The sequence below is a fragment of the Lutjanus erythropterus genome, chromosome 19, assembly GCF_056507025.1.
Source record: "Lutjanus erythropterus isolate fLutEry1 chromosome 19, fLutEry1.hap2, whole genome shotgun sequence".
NCBI classification, from domain to species: Eukaryota; Metazoa; Chordata; class Actinopteri; order Lutjaniformes; family Lutjanidae; genus Lutjanus; species Lutjanus erythropterus.
The window spans coordinates 19,603,573-19,629,888 of NC_139335.1; the positions used below are offsets into that span (position 1 = coordinate 19,603,573).

At 39.7% G+C, this 26,316-nt stretch overlaps 3 protein-coding genes across 5 annotated transcripts; 1 reads left to right on the forward strand and 2 right to left on the reverse strand.

Annotated features, from left to right (window-relative positions):
• Positions 1-1,995: 1,995 nt before the first annotated feature.
• tspan34b (tetraspanin 34b) lies at positions 1,996-5,473 on the reverse strand. Its single transcript, XM_084743994.1, has 7 exons — positions 5,405-5,473; positions 4,859-5,074; positions 3,846-3,920; positions 3,632-3,739; positions 3,411-3,548; positions 3,220-3,312; positions 1,996-2,535 (listed from the first exon to the last, which is right to left on the reverse strand). Exons 1-7 carry the CDS (start codon positions 5,459-5,461, stop codon positions 2,476-2,478), a joined length of 747 nt encoding a protein of 248 aa, XP_084600120.1. The 5' UTR covers positions 5,462-5,473; the 3' UTR covers positions 1,996-2,475.
• Positions 5,474-13,297: 7,824 nt separating this feature from the next.
• Positions 13,298-22,894, reverse strand: znf653 (zinc finger protein 653). The gene is made up of 10 exons (XM_084743468.1): positions 22,574-22,894; positions 22,380-22,421; positions 20,719-21,056; positions 19,522-20,045; positions 19,248-19,425; positions 15,312-15,396; positions 15,042-15,153; positions 14,839-14,953; positions 14,661-14,760; positions 13,298-14,096 (listed from the first exon to the last, which is right to left on the reverse strand). Exons 1-10 carry the CDS (start codon positions 22,867-22,869, stop codon positions 13,919-13,921), a joined length of 1,968 nt encoding a protein of 655 aa, XP_084599594.1. The 5' UTR covers positions 22,870-22,894; the 3' UTR covers positions 13,298-13,918.
• A 9-nt stretch (positions 22,895-22,903) lies between these two features.
• swsap1 (SWIM-type zinc finger 7 associated protein 1) lies at positions 22,904-25,219 on the forward strand. 3 transcript variants are annotated; one of them, XM_084743465.1, is made up of 3 exons: positions 22,904-23,141; positions 23,254-23,494; positions 24,499-25,219. In XM_084743465.1, the coding sequence occupies exons 1-3, from the start codon at positions 22,939-22,941 to the stop codon at positions 25,066-25,068; spliced, it is 1,014 nt and encodes a 337-aa protein (XP_084599591.1). In that variant the 5' UTR covers positions 22,904-22,938; the 3' UTR covers positions 25,069-25,219. The 3 variants fall into 3 exon arrangements, with proteins under 3 accessions (XP_084599591.1, XP_084599592.1, XP_084599593.1); XM_084743467.1 differs by having other exon boundaries at positions 22,929-23,017; XM_084743466.1 differs by having other exon boundaries at positions 22,906-23,494.
• Positions 25,220-26,316: the final 1,097 nt, after the last annotated feature.

A 26,316-nucleotide genomic window follows, 5' to 3' on the forward strand; every position in this document is an offset into this window, starting at 1 on the left:
TGTTTTGCTGTTTGTTCTGCTCTAATATACTGTATTAACATTCAGAACAGCAGATGACTTACTGAGAATGAAACTTGTGAGCATTCACTGTGGCTTTACAGACAGAACAAGAGAAACATGTAACCCTTTTCTATAAGAATGATCATTTTGATTTTCTATTAATGACTCACACAGATCAGGCTGACTTGATTGTGATTTGATACACAGTTAAGTAAATCTGTGTAACATTTTCTTGGTAACTTACTATATATGAATGCATACTAAAACTGTTATTTAGTGTAGTGTGCTGTAGGTTTGTACAGAAAACTGTAAAGTGTACGAGCAAGAAGAAATAAAGTGAAAAAAAGCTCAAGAAATGAACTATCTGAGTTCATTCAGTCATCTCTGAATTGGAGTCATAGTCTGACATCTTGTGGAAAAAACCTGTAATTACAGCCTTTGAGATGACAAAAAATGCTGTAAAACAGATCATTGAACCACAAAGGAATCCACAAACAAAAACACCCACTGGTCCAAAGGGTCACATGATAAATCTGTGAAATGGCATGGAAGATAAATGAGTCTGTGGCTGACTGTTCAGTCTGTAAACAACAAACAACGTCCAATATTTTAATTCAGTACGTTGGCTCTTCAAAAACATTGAATGAATGAGCAAAACCCAAATGCTCTACAATTAATATAGCCCATTATTATTAACAATATTTTATTTACATTGTGATCATTTTGCCTATGCATCACTTTACTGTATTTATTTACTCATTAGTTGTTGTTTTTTTCCCCATGGTCTCCCTGGTGCTCTGGTATCTGGTTTAAAACATCAAATAGACTAATAAGTACTTGCTAATTTTATTGAAACTTGGCTGTCTTAGTTTTTCTCCAACTAAAGGTAGAAGATGCAGAATTTATTAGTTGCTTAGTTGCTTAATTCTTCCCATAGTCCATCCTGGTGCCATGTGTTCCCCAGGTAAGTGACGTGATGTAAAAGAAAACGTGATTCATCAGACCAGGCCACCTTCTTCCATTGCTCCGTTCTGATCCCATTGTTGGTGCTTTCGGTGGTGCACAGGGGTCAGCATGGGCACCCTGACTGGTCTGCGACTATGCAGCCTCATACACAACAAAGTACGATGCACCGTGTATCCTGACACCTTTCTATCAGAGCCAGCATTACCTTCTTCAGCAGCAGTAGCTCGTCTGTTGGACCGGACCACGCAGGCCAGCCTTCGCTCCCCACATGCATCAGTGAACCTTGGCCACCCATGACCCTGTCGCCTGTTCACCACTGTTCCTTCCTTGCACCACTTTTGATAGATACGGACCACTGCAGACCGGCGACACCCCACAAGAGCTGCAGTTTTGGAGATGCTCTGACTCAGTCGTCTAGCTAACACAATTTGGCCCTTGTCAAAATTGCTCAATGAATGAAGAATGCATGAAGAAGTTTCTCTCCAGTGCGTAAAGTAGCGAACGAGTCTTTCCCAGCTGACTCATGTTGACAGACTGCAGGATTTGGACACACAGCTTTCTTAATGGTGGCTGCTCCTTAATAAATACATGGTGCAGATACAAAAGCCTGCTTATCTTAAACAGAGGGTAAATAGCATTTGCTCTAAGTTACACATTAACACTTACTATTTTACTTTTATTGGCCTAAATAAACCATGACAACTGGCTTACTCCTATTTCAGATTATTATGTTGTATGTTATCTTGTTTAAACAGTCCTGAATCTCTCCTGATGGGAAATCAGAGTCCGTGTTTCCACTCTAACAGTTTCAGTCAAATGTCACCTAGTGGCACTAATATTCAGCTCATTTAATTTAAACTCAGTAGTTAGAGACATACTTTTAGCTGTCGTGTGCTTGTAGACAAAAGTGTTTGTTGTCAGTCTTTTAAAGCGCGATAAAGTCAGAAATATAACATGATTTTAATTACAGTTGTACCTGCAGTTTGTAGATTCTCCTCACGCTTCAGAAAAAAAACCATCACAAGGGTATACAAATACTTCGCACTTTATTTCAAAATTGAATGCCTTACAACATACATACAAATAAAATGTATAATTACTGCTGCTATTTTACAAGCTACTTCATGGCAACAACGTTCAAAATAGTGGTTCCTGTGTCCAACACACCAGCCTTCGTTTCATTATCAAAATGAACACAGTTATCATGTAATTCCTCATTAAGTGGCCATGTGTTATAGGTAGCAGGCCAGCTTGACATTTAAAATAATCTCTGAAGTAGACGGTGTGTGTAAGAATAGATAATGTACATTCATATACGCCATCTAGTAGATTTAAATGTAGTAAAAAATAGATTTGTTATGCCATTCAGGAATTTGGATTGCACAAGATCTGACATTTTCTAAACGATGAGGCATTTTTTGCAAGCCCTTCACTCCTCTAGAGGCCAAATAAGAAGCAGAGAGGTTCCAGTGATTAAAATGATCCCTCTAGAGCCTTCGTCCTTTGCAGTTAGTCACTCCTGGATTTTATTCTGCAGAAAAGGATCAAGGAGACAGCCATGGCACATATCTGGGGAGAATATTTATGTTAGTAAAACATGCAAATAAAAGCAAAGTAAGTAAGTCTGCAAAGGATGCAGAGTAATTATATGGTATGAAATTCAAAGCATGTTTGTCATGACTAATCAAATGTTTAACTTATTATGTCACCTTCATGCGTGACAAAAGTTATTTGTCACACCATGTTTCTGAAACAAATAACTGTGACTGAAACAAATACCAATCATGGTATTTTCTGGTAAATATAATATAGTATATGTATACATACAACACTTTGTTCTAAAAAGTGAAGACTTTCAGTTTTAGTTTTTCTTTAACCTCTTGCTACAGAGTGATGTAGTGTCCATAAATGTCCTTTTAAGTCTAGAACTTGCCTGAGTTTAATCAGGATTTAAGTTTTCTTCAGCACCAAAGTAATTCAAAGATAGTTGTCTGTACATCCACGTGTGCTACTACATTGTGTAATATTACTACCCAGGTCTAATGTCTGATGTGCTTGGATGCATGATTATGACTATAGTCAATGTTTTTACTTTACGATCTACTGATATTTACAATAAATCAGCACAAATGTTATGATAGATATGTTATCAGAGTTATCAAACTATGGGGTGAAACATTTTCCCCCCAAATAATGAAAAGGGTGAATCCAAGTGAGTCCTTTAAATGAAGAGGACGACAGATAAAGTTATACCTCCAGTGCTGCAATTCCCAGGGCCACTCCCACAATGACCACTGTGTTGTCGTCAATCAGCTGCTTGATCTTTGGGAAGCAACCAGTGATTGTCTGAGGGAAAAAAAGAATAGCAATAAAGAGGCAAAATAAACATGAATTAATTGAAGATGGTTTTGGATCATGCACGCGGATGTTTTTGTTGCCCATACCGTGACACTCTCAGCCACTGACTGATTACACGGGGTATCAAAGCCTGGACAGCACTGAGAAGGGAAGTGCTGGTTGTTCTCCACGTAATATGGGGAGCCAATGAAGTCTGAGGAGTTGTAGAATCCACAACATTTTAACTAATGGGGACACAAAGAGAGTACATGTTACCCAAAGCATCAGTGAAATCATGTTTTGTCATTCATACAGTAGAATTACATACTGTGTCCATTGTAGTGTTCCACAGGCCTGTGACATCAGAATTTTTCCCATAGTCCTTCTTGATGTTCTGAACTGCCGCGATACCAAACTTGGCGAACAACTCGTCTGCCTAAAATGCGAGCATACAAAAGCATTTGCAATCAAATACCAAAAGGCAGCAGCTGTCATCCTAATCCAACAGCCAGCATTCTCTGTGTGAGAATGAGTTTACTTACCAAAGGTCTGAACACCAAGATCACCACGGCTCCTGCAACCTCTGCTATGAAGACCAGCAGGACTATTGCAAAAAACTGGGAAAAACATCAGAATGTTAAACATTTAATTGGAATCAGATTTTTAAAATAAATACTGTCATTTTTTTTTCACTGTATGACTTCTTCAGCAGTCTAAAACCACATTTAGCGTAGCTCCTTCCACCTGTTTCTATGCATTTTCAATTTGCACATAAAAACTTAGTAAGAGGGTAGTAAGAGGTAGCACCCAAAAATGAAAATTCAGTCATTATCTTTTGTTGTTTGGGGGATCCTGCAATGCCGTTTTTCTGTGAAACTCCAGCAGTGTTTTGTGGACTACAAAACCAAACTCGACCTTCAATCGGCGTGATGGTGAGTAGATAATGACTGAAGTTTTTGGATGACCTATCCTTAAGTCCAGTGGAAACAGACTTAAACACTAACTTAAATCACAACGTACATGAAGCTTGTGACTTTGTCACTCAAGAGACAAAAAGTGATGGCAGAAAACATCAGATCTGTTTGGAGACCTATGATGATGTCTGGTGAAGTGGAAACACCAAAGTCTCATATCTGACTGTAGGTATAGAAGGCTCACCTTAAACAATACTGTTTTCTTATTTTCAGGCAATTGCACACAAATGGAAATATGCTTAAGTATATTATATTATATTTCTGCCATATTCTGACAATAAACCCCTGAAAATCTTACACACTGGAACTTTAATACAGGAAACAAAGATAAATGCTGCATCCTATCACATTTCCCGTTCTTTGAAATTTGAGTACACTTTAAATTACTTTGTCTTCATGTGGCCTCTTCAGTTTTGTGGTTTATGTGCCAGCTTAGTCCTGAAAAACCTTCGCAAGGACGGTTATGTAGTTTAGACTTTATTCCTTAGTTTACAACAACATCTAACTCTCTGCAGGAAAGAAATAAATGACATATCAAACTTTTCCTTGTACCCTCTTTAGAGCAGCAGACATCAACTTACCAGCAGCAGCATGCACTTGCTTTCTTTTACGGCTCCGCAGCAGCCTAGAAAGCCGATGATGAGCAGCAGAGCTCCTAGTGCAATCAGCAGGTAGCCCACATTGAGCACCTGACTGAGTTCTGATGGTGCATTTTCAATTTTCCCCAGAAAACTGAGAATGGAGCCGCTGTCCACCTTCACCCAGATCCCAACAGCCAGGATGGCAGCACCCGCCAACTGAGGGAGAGTGATGGGGACAAGAGGAAACAGGCTGAGAGGAGAAGTGGGGAAAAGCTTAAGGATTAAAGGGAAATTCCATTAATTTTACACATAAAGGTTGTTTTACTAGCTTGTCATACAGAGCACTACTCAGTCTAATAAAATAAATGTGGACATTACCAAGCAGGGAGGTTATAATGCTCTCTGTGGTCTTACAAGTCCAACAACTTCATGGAAATGCAATACTAAGAGACTTTTAAAATAATGTTCTTCCACTGATGTATTTCTTTCAAGTAAAGTGAATAACATCAAAGTCTAAAGTATTTCTAAACAGACATTAAAACTTACAAAGATAACGCCATTGAAAACGAACATCGTGGCTTTGAGGAACCCAAAACATCCCATTTTTGCTGCTGATTGTTCTGCCTATAGAGAAAAAAAGGAAAAAAAAAAGACATGCAAAATCAGTCAACCAATACTGTCAACAGAAACAGAAACAATATTGTTGTTAAGTTCTAGGTCATTCTTCAGTGTTTCCCCTACCACTGCCAGTTGATCTTATTTTACAGCCTTTAAATGCTTTTGGTGAATTCAGACTGCAACAACAAATATGGGAAGACTTGTAAAATATGAATACTTTAACTATTTGTTTGTTCAGGTCCAAATGTTAAGTAATTAGGTCAGCAACCCCACCTCACCCACCCCTCTAAAGCAGACAGGCTAGAGGAAACACTGACCATGATTTTCACACAGTGTGTCTAATGAGAAAGTCTTTATTTTACAGCACACTAATAAGATATAGCAAGGCACACTTTGTATTAAATTAGACAAAAACTAGAAGTAAAACTATCTTTATTAGACATTATTAGACCATTTATTTGACTTTGTTAGAGCCTAATTAGGGAAACATTACAACAGAACTTTACTGTAAACTAAAGTTTATTATTTCACACTTAGACCTTTATTAGACATATCAAATTAGGGTATAACTACTGTCTAATAAAGAACATATTATTTCTAGTTTTTTTCTAATTTAAAACAAAGTACAGCTTGTTACATTGTATTACTGTACTGTGTGATAAAGTGAGACCAAAGCTTTATCTATAAATACATTTATTCAGCATTATAATACCATTATAATACTACTTTAACAACAACATCACAGTCATTTGTGTACACAGCATTAGTCATCTTGATGATGTGTTTTACTATATGACTATGGCCCTGCAAATTACCAGTGGGATTGTGCTGGAAAGGAAAGAGCAGGGGAGGGGAAAACACCTGCCTCTTTCCCAACTCCTCACCTTTTACCCTTTGTTGGCTTAATAACTTATCTTTCTCAAACACTCGGAGTGCCCTGAGCCTTTCATTTCCAACTCTAAGGACATTCACTGTGCACATATCGCCTCTCACAGAACTTAAGTAAGGGCTTTGTTTGGTTTAGAATGAATGGAAGTAGAGAGGTGACGACTGAGGAAGTATAACTCTGGAAAAGTGTTTGATGAAGTCACTGGAATGCAAATGAGGAGAGGAACCAAACGCAGGAGTCACATATCTACTTTACTGACATTGAAATGTTTCCCCTCTTTGCATTTTATCCCTTTTTGTGTTCAAATTTACAACCTTTTCCTAAAATACTTGAAAACTGTGAACTTCAAGATGATACGGTTGAAACAACATGGGGACAAATGCAGCACATTTAAGTATCAAAGGTTCTCATGTGTGTATTTGCATTGAAAACTCTGTGGCCAGCCAGTCACACCCACTACCTGAGGATGAGTTACACTATGATGTTAATCCTAAGGACCAATGGTGGTACATCATGTCAGTTATTCTCAACCTTTTTAAATCATATATTGGTAATTGTCATTTTTGTGCTGGTTTTTAGTTTGCCACAATATTTAATTTTAGTCTCCAGAAATTATCTTGCGACCTGTTTTGGGGGTCCCGACCACCAGGTTGAGAACCCCTGCATTACAACATAACGGCCCATTAACTACCCCTATAGCTGTTGACACATGGATGCATACACAACACACACTCTTTTGAGGCTTACAAGTGTATTCACGCAAACACATAACATGTATCTTTTTCATTATGTTGACTCATCAAACACACACACACACACACACACACACACACACACACACACACACACACACACACACACACTTCAAAAAAAAGGTGAGAAAACTCATAATTGTAAAGTAACTACCTTCACTATATGTTAAAATAAACTAAGTTTTGCCTACCTATAATGTTTTGTTGAGATGATTTACTTTTTCTCTTTAGATAAACTCAAATCTTTAAGTCTTAGAATCAGCAAAAACTTGAATTTCAGAAATTGTTGAGTCAACTCATTGAAGTGAAAGTGAATAATGGTTAATAATTCAATGTTTTCAGTTGCAACCACTTCATTTTCAAGCACAAAAATAATAACAAATCAGGTTCACAGTTTACCGCGAACAATATTTGCAGTACAATTTTTGTACAAAGTACAATTTAGTCTCTAAAAGTCAAAGATTCAAGTTCATCTAAAGAGGAGAAGTAAATTATCTCAACAAAAGATTATAAGCATGAAAACTTTGTTTCGTTTGTTTCAAAACTTCAGAGATTGAGTTTTATTCAAAAATCTGATGAAGGCAGATGCCTTGAATTTTTTTTCAAACAATATTTTGAAATATGCATTATTGGGGTTTCTTAAATTAAAATATTCAAGTCTATCTAAAGAAGAAAAGTAAATTCTTTCTACAACACATTACCAAACTTTTCCAAAACAAAAGAGTTAATCTAACTAAATCTATCAGCGTAAGTGGGCTTGAAATTTTGAGTTTTCTTAACTTTTTCGTTTTTACAGTGCACACAACCAACGCTCTATCTCCAAATCTTCTCCTCCCACCTCCTTTTATAACCTCAACTGTTCTAGGGACCCTTCAAGATTGTCAATTCCAAGTGTGTGTGTGTGTGTGTCGACCTCCCAGATGGGGAACAGAGCCCTTTGTATTGCGTGACAAAACAGACAAATTGTTATCCCCAACAACAATGACTGAGCAGATCCCCACTGTGTATAGCAACAGGCTGCTTTCTGAGGATTGGGATATCCCTCACGGCCTCTTCTTCATGTTCATTCATACCTACTTTTCCACAGACTTCACATTTATTCTTTACTCCCTGACACCTTCCGTAAATATTTGTTCGCATATCATATAAACCCAAAACAGGAAGTGGACTGCAAGCTCATTTAGCCTGTTAGAGCAAAGCTGGTTGTCATCAAGTTAATCATACATTCAGGAATCAGTTTGCCCTCAGAAACATGACGAGCGGTTTCCTTGACTCCCCCAAACTCCCTCTATCATTCACTCCTCCGAGTTTTTCCCACTTCCTTATGGTCAGTGATTGCACTCTGACACCCAGGAGTCGGCCTGGTGATGTATTAACAAGCTGGAGTCACATGCAAGTCTCAAAATGGCCCAGTGGTGACAGAAAAAGGATGGCGTGTGCACATACGTGATGTCTTTGAAAACAGCTTAACAGAAAGGAGAAGTTCTTGTTTGGTTTTTAACACTCTTCTGAATGTGTTAGGCATATCAGCAGACACATGGTCTAAATTTGCTTGTCTTAGATCAACAACCTCTGAATCGTGTCTGGTTGACCGACTTCCATCAAAAACACAGACAGAAAGATCTCAAAGGGCTCCATTGAGCGGAATAATAGCAGGCAGGTCTCAGGAGACAAAGGATCATTGTTGGATGGATCCCTCTCTATGTTGGTACGGCACTTGAAAAATAACCCAAACTCTCCAAACTCACATGGAGAAGCAACATTTTTACTTTAAGCCACTGTCAGTCTGAGTTAAGTCATTCTTACCTTTCACAGGAAGTATCCAAGGACGTGCTCTGAGCCCGGGTCACTGCTGGGAGCCCTTCACTCTGGTGATGGAGGCTGTTGCTGTGGGAGCAGACTGATAACAGGAGCACAGGAGTGTATTATTCTACTGCCGCCTGAAAATGGCCCACAATATACTCTCTGTCCCTGGCTCGCCCTGACTCTCTGTCAGATATGAAGAGCCTCTGAGTGACTTTTTCAACTTTCTGCTTTTATTTTCAGGCTGCCGGCTGGTTATAAGCACTGGGAAGGGAGGGGGGGAGCAGGTGGGTGTGACCAAAGCAGCTGAGTAATAACACACATCACCATGGAGTTGGGCTGGCCACCCCTGAGGGAGGGAGGGGAGGAGAGAGAGAGAGAGAGAGAGAGAGAACACCTGTATATTGTCACACCAGCCTTTAAACACATGTATAGTATGTGCCTCTGTTTTGAAGTGCTAATTTGAACACAGTTTGTAAATATGACAAGGTAATGTGAGCATTTATGATTGTAACTATCTGTAATTAGTAAGTAGAGCTCATTCTCAAACCTTTCTGCCCTTGAGAAATTACTTAAGTTTAGTATAAATAACAGGACTGTTATCTTTCCATTCACACAGTATACAGTCTGGTTCCAGATCTAAAAAGCTCTTATCTGAGTAGTCATTGACCTTAAGATCAACAGTGATTCAAAAAGAATTTCTTTTGTGGTTTTACTTGACCGCTGCTTTTGATACACAGTCTTATAATTATTCAGTTGTTAGTATTATTCAGTCTTCAGGCCCTGTTTTTTGCTGTTTTTCTCAGCTGGAGCTTTTATAAGTTTCCTTTGGTAGTTTTAAATCTATTGAGACGTTGACAGAAATAAAGTTGGACACCACGGCTCCACTTCCTCCCACTGTACAAAACTGAAGTCAAAACATCCCAGATGCGAGCGCTTCCATCTTGTGTTTGTGACGTCATTTGGCGCCTGTGAAATTGGGAGAAATATATAGAATTGTGATCCTAGGGGGAACTAGGGAGAGGGCAACAAAAACCAGGACGCTCCTGGGAAAATCGGGTGGATTGGCAAGTACGGCGCTGGAGCTGCTGCTTTGAGTTCTCGCTCATACAGCCGTCTGACTCAACCAGGAACAGAGCTTAGCTGTCAATTATGGAATGAAACCCCCTCTCTATAGCACTGAATAACTAATTAGAGCCAAACTGATCAGAAAAGTTAACAGTTGAACACACATCAGCACAATGAGATCTACCTAAAATGACAGAAACTATCCTTGGGAAGAAGTTATTTGACATGTACTTCAATGTTTTAGTTTGGCCCTAGTCCTATCTAGTAACACTGGAGAGGCAGGATGTATAATCTATACTGCAGCCAGCCACCAGGAGGCAGTCAAGATGCTTCAGCTTCAATTTTGGGGAGCTCTAATATTCACAATTTCTGATATATGTCAATGGCTGAAACACACATTTTCTCAGGGGGTCCACAGGGGTCATTTTCAGGGTCATTGCTTTTTAGCTGCGACTGTCAGCTTTCACCCTTGTAGGTGAAAAAAGTGCATACATTTCAAATAGATTCAAAAACTTAGGATTTTGTGGCAATAACGCTGTGTGGCACTGAGTGTGGCCTATAACAAGAAGGCGCATAACTTCAATGGACTCGCATATCATGGCCAAACTTGAACTGGCCACAACATCAATTTTGTGGACTGTTGTTGAAGGCATCGTTTCAAGAGGAGAGTGATGACATGCAGTCTTGACTCACTGTTTTAGTTTTATGTCCTGAAACTCAAAATCAATTAATGCAGATCTAACAAACTGTTGAAAATAGCTGCATGCTCATTAGGCGTTGGCCTCATATTTCTTATACTGTACAATGTGACATTTGCTTTATGTGAAATTCAAAATACTTTTAAACAGAGATAAAAGAACAAAGACAGAGTGACGGGTGGAAATTAGTGACTAGTGATGATTTACAGCAGCAGAATGCTGATGATCAATCACAGCATGTTATGGCAACATGACAGTTTTGAGTAGCTGATCAGAGTAGGTGTGGAACAGGCTTATATGTAGTAAATGGATAATTGATCGCTTATTCAAATTAACAAAATTCAGTTTATATAAATTAATATTTCACTCTTGAAATTAAACTCCTAATTGTGACTTGATGATCTTTGTTCTCTTGTGACCTGAGGACAAACTTCTGTTCCCCCATGCTGAACGTCATATTTACACAAACGTCAAGAAACAACACATGTCGAACATTCAGCTGACTGAAAGGGTCCAGTATCTGTTGAGTAATTTTATGACTAGGTGTCGTGACACTTAAGCTTTTCATGCCTTCTCTCACCATTTATGCACACCCACACTTCATGTCACACACATACACGCGTACACTTTTGAGCACATTATGCAAGAATCAAGAACACTCGGCTGAATATTGTTAAACATTTGCGTCAAACAAATGTCTTTCAGAAAAAGATACAAATACGAGTCATGGTTACATATTTTAGTGATTTATCAGTTGACAAAACTCACAGGAGAGAAAAAAGTGCATTTGCTTAGAAACTAAAACACAGACACGAGAAAGTAATACAAGTGGACTGAGGTGAACTTTCCTGAGAAATTGTCACATTAAACTCACAGGATTTCTCATTGGTTCCCGTGAGTCAGGACACTGGGTTGGTGAAAACAGACTTTATGTGAGATCAAGGCTGCTAGCTCACACAACAAATGCTGAATTTTAGAACGGCTGAGATGGAAGAACCTGCACGTGCATCAGTACAAGCAGTGTAGTCTGACACACAGCACTCAAACCTCAATGATGACGGCTCCACAGCCTTCATTTCAAGTCTATCCGATACACATATTTAGTGATAAATTAATAGATACCCACCAGACTGGTCTGTCATCAACAACTTTTCATGGCGGTATATTAAAAGGACGAAGCAATCGTATTTAAATCATTCTTAATCTTTAATAGACCAGCAATGCTTTGTGATATCTTAACCCATTTAAATATTTTCTATCAAACTTTTAATTGACCATTCGCCAAGCCCCCCTTAGACAGCCTACTCTTGCTGCATCTGTGTCTACTTGCACAACACAAATGCACAATACACTGGTGATGGTGACAGATTTACCACTTTAAATTCTCAGTAACTTTGTAAACAATGGGTTGATGATTTCAGATTGAGGTAGAAATAGGTACACCTCTCATTTCTAGCTGGCAACAGTTGATTTTGGCAGCTGAAATGACAACTGGAACTAGCCAGCTAAGCTAACATATGCTACATGGACTCATTTTAAAAAGAAAACCCAGTAAAACGGTCATATGAACTTGATGGCTGCTTTCAAGAAAAGAATGAAGCTACATGTCCAGGGTAAAAAAAACCCCTTACCCTCACCAGCTGATGATCTATGCAGAAGACACGGAAACAAAGACACATTTTTCTTGGATTGCAGTGCAGTCCTATTATTTTAAGTATGATATGGAAAAATGTACAGTTATACTGTTATTTTGTTCTGCTTAATGTTAGCTGCATAGCTTACACACACAGACATAGTTAAGATTTATGCTTTATTCATACTTTCTAACAGTATGTTTTACTTTTTAACCTTACGAGAGACAAGACTTTTAGGATGAGAACTAAGTTTGGTGAACACAATCTCCAATAACAACTGAGACAGAAGCAACCCACACGGTGGGCAAATACTAAACAGTGGATGTGCCGTCACGAACAGAAACTGTAACAACATCAAATAACGCAGTATGAAATGCAGTTGCCACTGGAAGTAATAACAGGTTACTATGGTGGGGCGTAGGCTAGTTAGCTGGTCATGCTAATGTTTGCTTAGTTGTTTGTTTGTTACATTAGAGAGGATAAACACACTGTTTAATCCATCCCTTCCACTTTTGCTCTTGTGATTTTGGTTGTGGAACAAGGAATCAAGCAGCCAAAATCTTAACACAGACAGAATCTCTCTTATTGCAACCACGCACAACACACTGCTTTAACACAAAGAAAGGTCCACAGTTGGACTGAGCTGCTGTGCTGCGCCTAGTTGTGGTTGTTAGATGGTGAGCTGTTTCAGGGAGGGGATTAGCGAACAGTCAACTGGTCATCATTTATCAGTGGAAAAAAAGTGGATTAAAGGGAAAAGACGTCACCCCAAAGTCCAAAATACATATTTCCCTCTTTAACTTCAGTGCTGTTTATCCATCTAGATTGTTTTGATTTGAGTAACAGAGTTCTGGAGACATCAGCCATATCTGCCTTCTCTCATGTAAGGGAACTAGATGGCACTTGGTGCTCAAAGAACAAAAAATATATATTCGAAAAACTCAACACTAATGTCTCTTGTCTTCAACGCATCATGATTCACAAGAGTGGCTGAACATTTGGGATAATAATATACCTAAATGGCAAATATGTTTAAAAAAAAAGTAATTTGCTATTAGATAGGTGATTTAGTAGGTTAACTAGCTCTGATTGCACAAGGTTTCATGGGTAGCCTTTTGTCAATGTTGTGCAAGTTAAATGCTTTTGGCGTGTTTTTACAAATAGGCTAAATTATCTTTGCGATATTAGACTGACAATAATTTGGCTGCCCCCTGCAGTAACTCTGAGGATCTCCAAGAGAATGAAGGCCTATGATGTAGATGGACAAACAGCACTACAGCCCAAAGGAAAAACCTGTATGTTTTGGGTCTGGGGTGAACTGTTCCTTGCAGCTTTTTCCACGTGCTACCAAATATGCTCAAAACCCTCATTTGGGCCCTGTAAGCTACTCTGAAACAGCTTGTGTCCTGCACGGCTGTTAGACTGGCCCACTTTTACCTTTATCCACTGCTTGTGTGTTCACAGGCTCAAATCATCCTGGACATGAGCGGCAAGACAAACACAGCAAAGGAAAGTCCATCTTTTCGCTGGAAGCCTTCTTTTGGTTGTTCAGGCCCAACCTGTACTTCTCGAGCTCTTACGACCAGTGTCTGAACACTTCACGTTGCCTGCTTGTCCGGGTGGCTCTTCAACTTGTGGAATTTGACACTGTCCAGCTTCTCAAACCTCTTGTCGCAGAACTCGCACGTGAAGTTGTAGTGAGCCTCTGGAGTGTGTTTCTTCATGTGCCAGTTCAGAGAGGCGCGCTGGCGACACTGGTAACCACAGATTTCACATCTGACAGGTGACGAAAGCGAGAAGACAAGAAGGAAGGAGCAGAGAAGAAAAGAGGAGAGTGACACAGAGTTTATTATGAATTTTTATCCTCCAAGATCCTCATTCAATTTTAATTTCTGCATGAAATAAATCCAGGTCCTAAAGTGTCACAGATTGGATCTTCAGTCTAAAATGCTCAGCGCAAAAAGAACAATAGGATAACAATAAGATCTGAAGTGGGGTTGTAAAAGGTGTTTTGGAGAGGCAGAGAGGAGTACCACCATGATATTTAAAATATTTTCACTTCTTTAACTTGCCGCCTTTTCCAGTGGAAAACCACCGTTACGTTTGACAAATATCACTTTTTCCACAGTCAGAACATGGCAGTAGCTTATCTACCACTGCCTTGATCTGTTAGTTTGTTTGTGTTATTGTGTGACTTCAGTGTTTTAAAAGCTTCGTACACATTCACTTTTAGCTGCCGGATAGCTGTCCTCCATCTACTGTAGGTAATACATTGATAATCGAGAAGCACCTCATACCACCCCACTTCCAATTATCCAAACTATCACTTCAGTAACTTACTGGAGCGGCGTCTCTCCTGTGTGTGTCCGGCGGTGAACCTCAAGGTGATTTTTACGCTTGAACGATTTTCCACACGTCTCACAGATGAAATCTCTGACCCCTGTGGAAAGATTTTATTACATTTGGAGGTCTATGACGATGAGATTCAGGCATGACAGTTGTGTCTTTGTGAGCCCACCTGAGTGAATGATCATGTGGCGATGCAGGTGGTTTGACAGGTAGAACTTTTTCCCACAGCCTGGATGCGGGCAAACCTTGGTTCGCCCTTTCCTGTGAACGAGGTTGACATGATTCTACAGAGAAGAGGGAAGACGGTTATTTTAGCCTTCAGCTGGGCAAACTGAAATGCAAAATACGAATGAAAAAAAGGTGTTGTTTTACCTGAAAGCTGCTAATAGCTACATATACTTGACTGCAGCCCTCATACGGACAGTGAAACATCTTGAGCATCCCATCTGCCTCAATGACAGGGCCTCGCCTGTTTCTCTTCGACCTGACGGCACAAAAACAGACGCTGTACACTTAGTTCACAATAACAAGAGGACAATAAGTGGAAAAGATCTCAACTGAGATCAAACACTTCAAATCCTTCTCAATACGTCTGAATGTCACCCACACTAGAATTCAACATGCAGTCTGTGGGCCACTAACCTGCTCAGACTGCGCTGAAGCTGCCTGTCACTGTCCAGGTCCAGAGCGTCGACAGTGGGCTGCAGCAGCTGTTTGTCACTCAAACCTGGAGAGAAAAAAAAAGTATAAAGTGTATAGGAAGTAAATGCAAAGAACCTATGATAGAATAATTGATAAACTGACAAGAAAATGAATTGTGCATATGCTCTATAATACAGATTTTTATTGGAAGCTTGAGTGATGTTGAAGTCACATGATGTACGTATCTCATGATTTATTCATAAAGTCTATTTCCAATACATTTTCATTTCATTGATACTCCAACTTTTCTACCTCTGTCAAGTGTAAAAACTTTTTGGGGGATATTTTGACTGTTTTCCTAACTTCCAGCGTTTCTATTCAATTTATTTTAAGATGCAAATTAAAAATGTGCACAGGTGAATGGAAAGGCAATTTGTCTGCAACATATATATAGTTTAGTATTAGGGCTGTCATGATTCTCCACATCCACAATTCAGTTTGAATTTCGATCTTAAAGATTTTTTTTTGCACTGACTGGCCATTGTTCAACGAGTGTTGATTTGTTAAGATCAACAGATAATTGGGTTTTATGCCCTGACAACTGTAAAAAAAAAAAAAAAAAAAAAGTCTATATGGCATCCAGTCTGATATAACAGCGAGTAAGCCACACAGTGTCATCTCTGTCTTATTTTTTTCCTTGGGACACACACTGAATGCCGCAAGTAGGTGGGTCGGTAAGCTTAAGTGCGGTGATATTATCACTGATATTGTGGCACCTCTGGTGATTCCTACCCCTATCTAGAATCTAAACCTAAAACAGGAGATGTTTTTAGTGGCCTAGGCCAGACACAGAGCGGGTTGATCTTTACTTGGCCAAAACATATGATTATATCTTAATTTAATTTAACTTAATTCACCTTCTTGTCTCACCGATTTCTTGTTGTTATGAACTCATTTAGTACCTTTACATGCACACTCGTGTCCCTGATGTGATGAATATTGTTTTAAATCATGTTCAGGACATGATATGAAACAAAAAAACACCCGGTTATTCAAATGCCTGTGTGAAGATTATCAAGGTTTCTGATGGCATGTAATGGATCATCTCCTCCACATCAAAGATACATCAGTTATTTCTTTACTGAGGTGCAGGATATTAAGAGCCTAACATCCTATATTAATGGTCCAATGTTTCTTTTAATTTTATTTACATTACACGGCTTACAGTGCCTACAATGTATATTTATTTAAATATACTGATAAAATTATTAAAGCAATTTAGGTAACTCTAACAGCATCGCTGACTATCCCGTGGATGTCACTGTGAATGTGCTTTTAGCAGGAAGTTGTGGACGGGACTGCCACAGACTCCTGAAACCAACAACATCACTGAGTCATGTTATGGTTCACCTGCAAAATATGACCAAAATAGATGCAAAGCAGCTTCAGAGAATCCAGTCCCTCACTGAACTCCTGACTGTGGCTTTGTTTTGTGGCTCAGCAGCTCACATACAACACTGTGCAGAGCATGAGTTGACAGTTGTCATTCAAGCATTAAACACCCGGAAAAAAACAAGACATTGACTATGGAAATCAGAAATTCCTAAAATGGCACTGTACATGATTGTTACATGGTGGAGTAAGCAAAATAAGTTGCAGACAGTAGCCAAATTATTGATACAACAGCTTGTAGAGTCAGCCTGCAGACTGTAGAGTGAGCAGTAAGCATGAAATACAACAACCCAAACAAACCAAACAGATAAAGACTTTTAAAGATAACACTGATGTTTAAAATGAATAACAAACTTCTTTGGCACCCACTGCTGAACCACTGCTGAACTTGCCTCCACCAAAGCCAAAACTCCCTGGATTCTCTGGACTTGATTAAATGTGCAGTTGGACGGCCCTGTGCACTCTGGACTTCACAGACACCCATAAATTCTGCTAATCAACAAGTACAGGAAGTTCCACATTTGGAATCAGCCACCTTGTACGTATTTTGAGGGTGCTTTACAGGGATGAAACAGTAATTGGTCTATCAATAGACTGCAATACAATTTCCAGTGATCACTGTTTTAATTATCGTGATAACATTGCATGATTACCATGCTTTGAAAAACTCACAGTAAATACTGCTCAGCATCAACAAAAGTTAGTCAAAGTCTCCCTGATGCAGGTGCAGCAGCAACATGGGTTTGTTTTGTATCAATGAAAACACTGAAACCACAAAGGACATGATGTCATTTAAAATTATTGAAAAGTTTCAATATAAAACTTGCTGAAATTATTTCAGCATGTGTATCAGCATGTGTGGATATTTTGGTCACTATAATTGTGATACTGAATTTTCATGCAGTTTTATCTTTAGTGCACTTACATCTATAGTTTGATTCATTCAGTTCAGGTCAATACAAATGATCAATGATTGCATTTTAGTTCTGGCCTGGTTCACGCTAACGCTGACTTTTTACAAACAAACTAAGAGGAGAAAACATGAAGTTGTTCAGACTGACAGGTGACATGATTGGACAGTTTTGATCCTTCATCGTCTGGACTCACAAATCTGACACAAGTTTTTGCCGCATTTTAATGCTTTTGATGAGAATATTTATGTTCTTTGGTGTCAAAAGGAGATCATGAATAAATAATGATTATTAGTGTTATCAGACTGCAAATCGACCACGTATTATGAACAATGACGAACAGGTAGAGGAAGGACTTAAAGAGGCTTCTTTTAGACTACACAATAATGAACTGTGGCTTATTACTGTGGGATCGCTGTCACACACTTTTTAATGGACTTAATGAACTGACAAAGCACTCAAAGTTTAAAAACAGCTTTTAAACTATCTATGGGGGAAAATACCCTTGCCGGCATGCCCATATTTTCCGATTGTTATTAAACGATTTGCATAAATATACAGAGCCTATACATGGCTGATAATATAAGATTACGCCTGGAATAGATTTCTCGATCAGCAGATGGATTTATCTGTAGTTTAGCTTTTGAAATCATGTTAAAATCACATATTTGTTCATCATAAAGTGTGGATCCCTATACTTGAATTTCAGGGTGTAGAAAATCTAAACTTTTACCATTATATCTCTTGTACACATACAGTATTCTGAGTCTTATCGTGACCAAGATCAAAGGATAGGATGTTTGCATGGAACAAAAATAACCACCTGAACATTCATTTCCGTGTACAAGGAAGATGATTGTTACACAGTGGGGTAAGCAAAATAAGAGGCAGCCAGTAGTCAAATTGATGTTAGAACAGCTTAGAGTCAACCTGCAGACTCCTGTCAGCAGTGTAGTGCAGGGTGAGCAGTGGGTTTATTACAGCATGAAATGCAAAACAAACCAAACAGTTACACTCTTGCAAAGATAGACTTGATGTTTAAAATGAGTAATAAAATTCTTCCACTTCTTTGGCACCCTTGGCCACATCCTCATTCAGTCCAGTGTTTGCCTGGACCACACACTCTCTGGTGTCTCTAGAATTGATTTAATGTGCATTTAGACGGCCCTGTGCCTTCAACCTCAGCAGTTTTAACAGCTTTTAAACTATTAATGAAGAAAAATACCCACGCTGATGTGCATATGTTTTCTGCTGGTTATTAAATGATTTGCATAAATATACAGAGCCTATACATGGCTGATGATATAAGATTGCTTCCTGGACAGCAGGTGGATTTATCTGTTGTTTAGCTTTTGAAATAAATAAACTCCTGTGGTTGATTTATTTACTGTTACACCACAAATTGCACCAGAGAGAACCAGACCAGAGTTTCACCTTTTCAAGCCTTCTCGGCCTGGTTGTCAGAGTTCAACTGACATATTTCACACCAGACCAAATGAAGTAACTGACAAACACACTGGGGTCCAGTGGGGGCCAAAAAAAACATGCAGAGCCAGTTCTGAATGTACTTCACCTGTCATGGAGTCTTCATCCTCTGCCGCTCTGATTTTCGAGTCAGACGCACAGATCTGGTTGTAGGTCACACCCCCAATGACAGTGCAGGTGACCTCCTCCACGTTTCCGCCACCCATGTTGAGCTGGATGCCCTCTGATGCCAGGGCCTCATAGCTGGGCCCAGTGATGATAATTAACTGGGGATGGAAAAAGATGGTAAAACAATGTGAACTTTTGAGAAAAGAAACATTACACTGTGTTCCAGCATCACTGTGAGGTACTCGATCACCCACCTGTGATCCTTCCAAAGTGGTCCTCTGGTCAGGAATCTCACAGCTTGTCACCACCGTCTGCAGAGTCTGAGGGTCAAACAGCTCGCTCTGCCCTTGTACCTGCATGGGTGGTGGGACCGACAGCTCTGGCTGAGCTCCAAGTGCGACTGAGCCACTCAGGCTCTGTGACAGCACCGAGTTCTCGTCCGTCTTCTCCAGTTTTTCAGCTAAGGACGCTGTCACGGTCACACACTCGTAACCATGTGGCATAGTCCTCATGTCTTCCTCCGCTCCTCCGTCTCTGCCTTGTCTCAGATCCTCAGCCTCCTCGGCCTCCTCCTCTGAGGGGATGGAGTGAAATTCTGCAGCGGGTGAGCTCTGCTGTCGGTCCATGACCATCTCCATGTCCCAGACAGACTGTCCGCTCAGTGGAACATCCTTGGAAGAGGCGTCTATACTGGGCTGGCGGTTCAGGGCTGCAGCCTGTTCGGTCGGGCTCATGGTGGTGTGTTGCACCTCAGAAACATCCACATGTTCTTCCACATCTACAGCAAAGAAGATAAATATAAAGACCTTGTTGATGATCAAGGAATTCCACCTCTTCTGAAAAGTTAAGATGATGTGGCTACCAAAACTTAATAACATATTTCAAACTATACCCATGATGCCACCAAAATCCTTTCAAACATAAGTGAACTCACTTCTTTCTTCCTTTATCTGCTTCAGTATAGCTCACCAATTAAGAAGAAAATTATTGTATCACCCTCAAGAGGAGGCAGGCTAAAACCTCCCCAACTTGGAGCTCTGATGTTTTATATCGATCATACAATTAACAATGTAAATCAGGAATTTTGAATAGATATTGGAAATAATTAGTTACAGCCTACCAGCTTACTTCTGTCTCTTTTCTCAAAGCAAAACAATACATTAAATGTTTGCAAGAAAATGAAATATACTAGGTCAAGAAATATAAGTATCCAAACATATACAAATGTGGAACAACAATAACTATCAAAACTCGAATCGGCTCAAACCATGAAATTGGAGTTTTTGGAAGTGTGACATGATTTATGGTCTTCACACCCTTACTCACTCAATTAAAAAAATATACATTAAATAACATCATCTAGGAATTCAGGATGTACTACCTACTGATAAACATTTAACTACTCATATAATCAACAATGAAAGTGAAAGAACAAAGTCATCATTCTGCACCTTTGAACTGTTTGTGAGCTTCCTTCCTCCTCCTCCTGCTCACTGCACCTTTAGCCCCGGACACATCTGTTTTTGCTGTGTTCTCTCCATCACCCTCTCCATTCACTTCCGCTTCATGCTCAGAGTCACTCGCCTCCCTCGATGGTGAGAAAAGGTATTGCACAAATGAGTGGTTTGAGTCACATTGCCAAATGGCAGCAGTGGAGAAATTGGGCTGCGGCTCCAGGGCTCTGAGCTGGGGCTCATGAGGGCAGGACCGAGAGTGCTCCTGATACCAACACACCAGGCTCTGGAGGCTGGACACACGCTCCTTCCTGCCTGGAAAACAACAGATGTCAACCAAAGAGCCAAGAGCAGATGAGTGAGGAAGAGGACTCTGAGAGGATTTTGGTCATTTTGAATCTACATGTGACAACACTTATCAGATTTAAATCTCTTATTGAATTTTATTGGATCAACATTCAACAAAACAAAACCAGAACAACAACTCTTTGTGCAAAAAGCACACAATGTACATGGCAAGTTTTTTCTAGAGAAACCCATTTCTACTAAGAAAAATGTAAACATGAATAGAAAGTTTGGACTGAAAATGACTGAATACTAATGTTCATAATTATGAGATAAGTCAAATGTTTGGCTTTTAAAGTAAAATTAGGACATATTCATTCTGAATTGTGAGTCAAAATATTACAATATTACTCAAGATACTGAGTTATACCTCCAGGTGCTACAACTCAAAGAAAATGCATTTTAAAAAAGTTCTAAAGCCCAGAAAAGCCCAAAATCGAACATTACTTTAAGTCAAATTTCTTCAGTAAGATAAAAATATTACTTATTTACAGTGTACAGACTCGTAAAATAATCCCTGCCAAGCATCATTTATGATCAATTAGACATATGTGGTGGTGTCTATATCTGCAGAAATGCTGCCCTCTGTCTGTATTTTCTCATATTTTGCTGTGTTCAGGCTAGTGTGCTTCTGGGCATCAGCCTGTTTGGCAGTGGTGTGTAGCCCCCAGTCATTGCAGCGTGCAGGTTTTAGGTTCAGGACTCTATAGAAACTTAGCAATCAATGGTTGCATCACATTCACCATGTCTTTCCTCTGCTGTCTGTCTGTGAGAGCTGCAGAGGGAGACACACATATAGACATACAGGCAGGGCAGACTGACAGGACACAGGACGAGAGTTCCCTTCAACTGTATTCACACAAAGTCCTGTGCAGTATGAAGGTACAAGCATTTTATTTGTGCTTCAGAACATAACTGCTGGGAGAAAATAAGAAAATAATATATATAATTTTTTTTTATCTGATTCACTGCTTTGTTCTTGCCTGCTCTTCCTCTCTCTCGTTCATTGAGCTGGGGGGATGGTCCAACTTTGACTGGTGCATTGGCAATTCCAATCCTGCATATTCTACCTTTAATTTGTACCCAGGTTTACATTTTTACTGTTGAGACAATAGGTGCAGTGCACTCGCATTACAACAGTTGGCTGCTTGCATTCAGTGTTCTTTCACAAATCATTGAGCAGTTATCACAGAAAAGATTCAGTCACAGTCATACAAACAACCTGGCGATTTAAAACAGATTCTTAAAACTGAACTAGCTGTCACACACCTCCCAAACCTATGTGATTAATTTAAGAAATATGCCACCACTCACTTTTTTTCGGTTTTACTGAGACTTCTGGAGCAATCTTCTTCCTGGAATGCAAAACACGTTAAGTTGGACAAAGACTGCTCATGTTAAGCAAAGTAAAACATCTACTAAATAATGCTAATAAAAAATATTACAGACAGTTAGCACGGTCTAGTGATGTGAAAAATAAATAGGACATTGTTTAGACTGGGCTCACCCGCAGTATTTCTGCTGATATTTTTCTCCATAGGTGGAGTTGAGCAGGATCAGGTACTCTGCCAGCCCAGCATCACTCAGACTGGTCCGCCTGCGGAGCTCACTCCACAGCTTGTGCGACTCTCCCAGGTACACCCTCCTCACATCGTACTTCTTTCGGGACTCAAGACGCCTCTGAGCTCGGTCGGAGTCTGTGAGCCTGGGTCGTCCTCTGCAACGCCTCAAAACACCTTTCCCTTGGTCCCCGGCTTGCTCGGCATCCAGGGGAACTTCCAACTCTGCCAGGCTGTGCGCCATCTTGGCTCAGCAGCTGATGTTGTGATTACCCGACCTCACGGAAGTTGTCGGACCTGACCGGAAGCACTGATGCAAATGCTTATTTCTGCCTCTCTTTCCACAGCATGGGGGTATAAAATGTACCGAAACAGTACTGAACACCACATGGGTGCGTATGTGTTAAAAATACTGAGAGAAATGCCCACCGTATACGCCGAGAGACGCAGCGGAACCATACAGCACACTAAGTGTTCCACACGGACTGCAGCAGCACGAACACCAGAGTGCAACATGTAAACAGACGCGGGAAACTGCAGCGTGAACATCATTAGACGGAAAAATTATAGAAAATGTGTGTAGTATCATGGTGTGAGTCATGACAGACATTTTAACTCTTGTGTTTAGGACTTTTATGTCACAGACGGACGTAAAGAAGGAGCTCACGGTCGCTCCTCCTTCACCGACGACCTGCAGCTCTCTGGTGGTCGGAGATCACCGCATTAGCCGCTCTGTGCTGCTGCTGGCTGCCGTCACAGCTGCCTCAGAGATGGGCATGAGAGTGATCTTCTTCACCCAAACACAAATTCAAAGCCTTCCTGTGTCTCTGCAGAAGTGTTTTCCCGGCCTGAGCCCGGAGACTCTAAAGGTATTTTACTTCTTTATATGATATACAGTATAAAGGGCTTATACCTAAGTGATTTGTTTGTGGTTAATACGTCATTTGTGTATTACATGTCATGGTTGTGAAAAAAAGTCTGACTGGTGTTTAATCTCTAGCAGCTTGTTGGACATATTTGGACCACAGTTGATTGATTTAGTAACTTTTCGTGATCATTAGAATGAGAAAACTTTTAACAATGACTTTAACAGGTGTAACTCTTGTACGAATTTGTAACGTGATGGCTTATTAGAGATAAATGTTGACTTGATATTTGATTGGTATTGTGACAGTATTGTAGGGCTATTTGTACTGTCACAAATTTTAACATCAGTAATAATCATCACTAATGTGGATATGAGGACTAAATGTGTAATTACAAATAATAGAACAACTAGAATAGTCTAGTAAGCTGATAAAATTACATCACTTTATTGTAATGCAGCTTTTAAAACCAGGAAAACACAGCACTTGTATGCCATATCACAATATAACAATATCCAAAATCTAAGATCATTTCAATATAATATTAATATATTACTTAGACCTATTTAGACCCTGTAGAAATAGTGCCTTAGGAGAAAGTGGCACTGACCTTTTGCTTTAAATGTATTTCACTAATACACGTGAGAGCATTGTGTAAATTGTTTTGTACGTATTATTATGTAGTGGTGTCACGATTCTCCAATCCCACGATTCTGTAAAGAGATGGTACCAAGTTTGATATAACAGCTGATAAGCTACACTCTTTTGTCTTTTACTTGTTGTTTTCTTCAGACAGTGAAATGATGATTCTGATGTTGATTTTGTTTATTGAAATGGAGATCTCAATTTTGATTCATTATACATATACACATTATACACATTTTTTCCGCTATTCTTTCACATTTCATAGACAAAACAATTAATTGAAGTTCTGACCAACTACCTTGACTCATTCAGCTTCTCTCTGTCAGTTAATTTTTGTCTTTCTTTCTTTCGTCTTTATAAAGAAAATCAAGTTTTCCTATCCCAGGACAGTGGAGGAGCTGCTGCAGCAGGTGGCCAGCCTTCATGAGTCCACCAACACGTTTCCCACACCTCCGTCACTGATCGTAGTAGACAGGCTGGAGGGCTATCTGTGTGGTCCTGGAAGTGGCAGCCGCAGTGGGTTTCATGCAGGAGAACAGTCCTGCGCTGCACACCTGTCTGCGCTGCTGTGCGACAGCGCTGCCTTTCTCACACAACTCCTGAAACAACGCTCCTCTGGCTCAGGCCCCTGTCGTCTCATCGCCTCTTTCCAGTCAGAAGTGGGCAGTGGACAGGCGAGCCTGGATGCCTTTGCCACTGATCCCATCCTTGATGTTCTTGATCGCTATTTCCAGGTACGCTGTACTCTGGATCAAGACAGCAGCTCTGAAGCTGCAGCAGCTGGGCTGCAGGAGGTGTGGCACATTTATCTTTCTGGGAAAGGCATCACAGAGGCCTCTAATACCACCAAGTGTGAGGACAGGACAGGTGCAGCCCAAGAGTGGCAACTGGAAGTTTATCCCGATGGTTTAATGGAGTTCAAGGTGGTTTGAAAATGTCTGTATCCAAGACTGGGGGAGTTATTTTTGGTTAATTTGTTAACTCAGGAACTCAGAAATTGAAGCACTTTCCAGTGACAGTGAGTTTTTCTACAGTATACACGCATTGGCCACTCTTATATTTCATCTTCTAGATTGAACAGATCCAATTTTCATCTGCAAATGTACGTTTTCAGCCATGTCACTCCATTTATTTTGCTAGAGATTTTCCAATACCATTTTTCCAACCCGATGCCAGTTCAGATATCTGGTGTATGTGACACTGCTGGGAAGTAGCAGGGTCCCATTTCAGGGCTGTTGAATTACTTGATACCATAGCAGTGCATAGACTCAAATATTTGCCAATACCCAATTCAGGATTTCAGGTTGTATCAGAGGCATTTTTGATATCTGATTTCCGATATTATGATACTGGTATCATAATAACTCCATATTAAACGGAGCAGTTCTTCCTCTGGTGTGATGTCATGTGATGAAATCTTTCACCAAACCTTGTTGCCTTATCACTAATAAAGTGAGATGGAATCCACTTTTCACCATTTCAAATATCAGTTAACAGACCACAGTGGTTGTGAATGTATATTTAATGAGTTGAAATTTTAAATGACATAAAGCTTTGTCAAACACATGAATAAAATCTTGCACAAAATTACACAGACATTGAGGAATGGGACTATAGAACAGTGGTGACCTACATTTTTGGCACAAGACCTCTTAAAACACGTCTATTTGGAATCCCCCCCCCCAAAAAAAAGAAAAAATAATTTTGTATAGCATATTATTCTGTCCTTTTTTCTTTGTCATTTCCTTAATCATCTTCCCCCAGTTTATCTTGCATCCCCTTGGGGGGGGGGTCCCGTCCCTCAGGCCGATTTACACCACTGGAACGATTAACATGTGTGAGACATTGGACTCAGGTGGCTGATATCACAGTTAAGGTATTTTACAAATCAGAAAAAACATAGAAAATACTTATTTTGAAAAATAAAGAATATCATTATCAATAAGAAAGACTGTTCTGACAATGGAATGAAATATCACTCTACTTCTAAGTAAACAACTAATTAAGTAGTATTAAAATATTCATTCTCAAGGAGAATTTCACCTGTGACGGATGTAAGACTCTCTGAAACTATAGTATGTTGCATGATAGGAGAAATAAGCCAAAATAATATGTGATCCACAAATGTGAAACAATGGGTCATTTTGGTCATCATCTGATAAATCATTGATTGCTTTTGT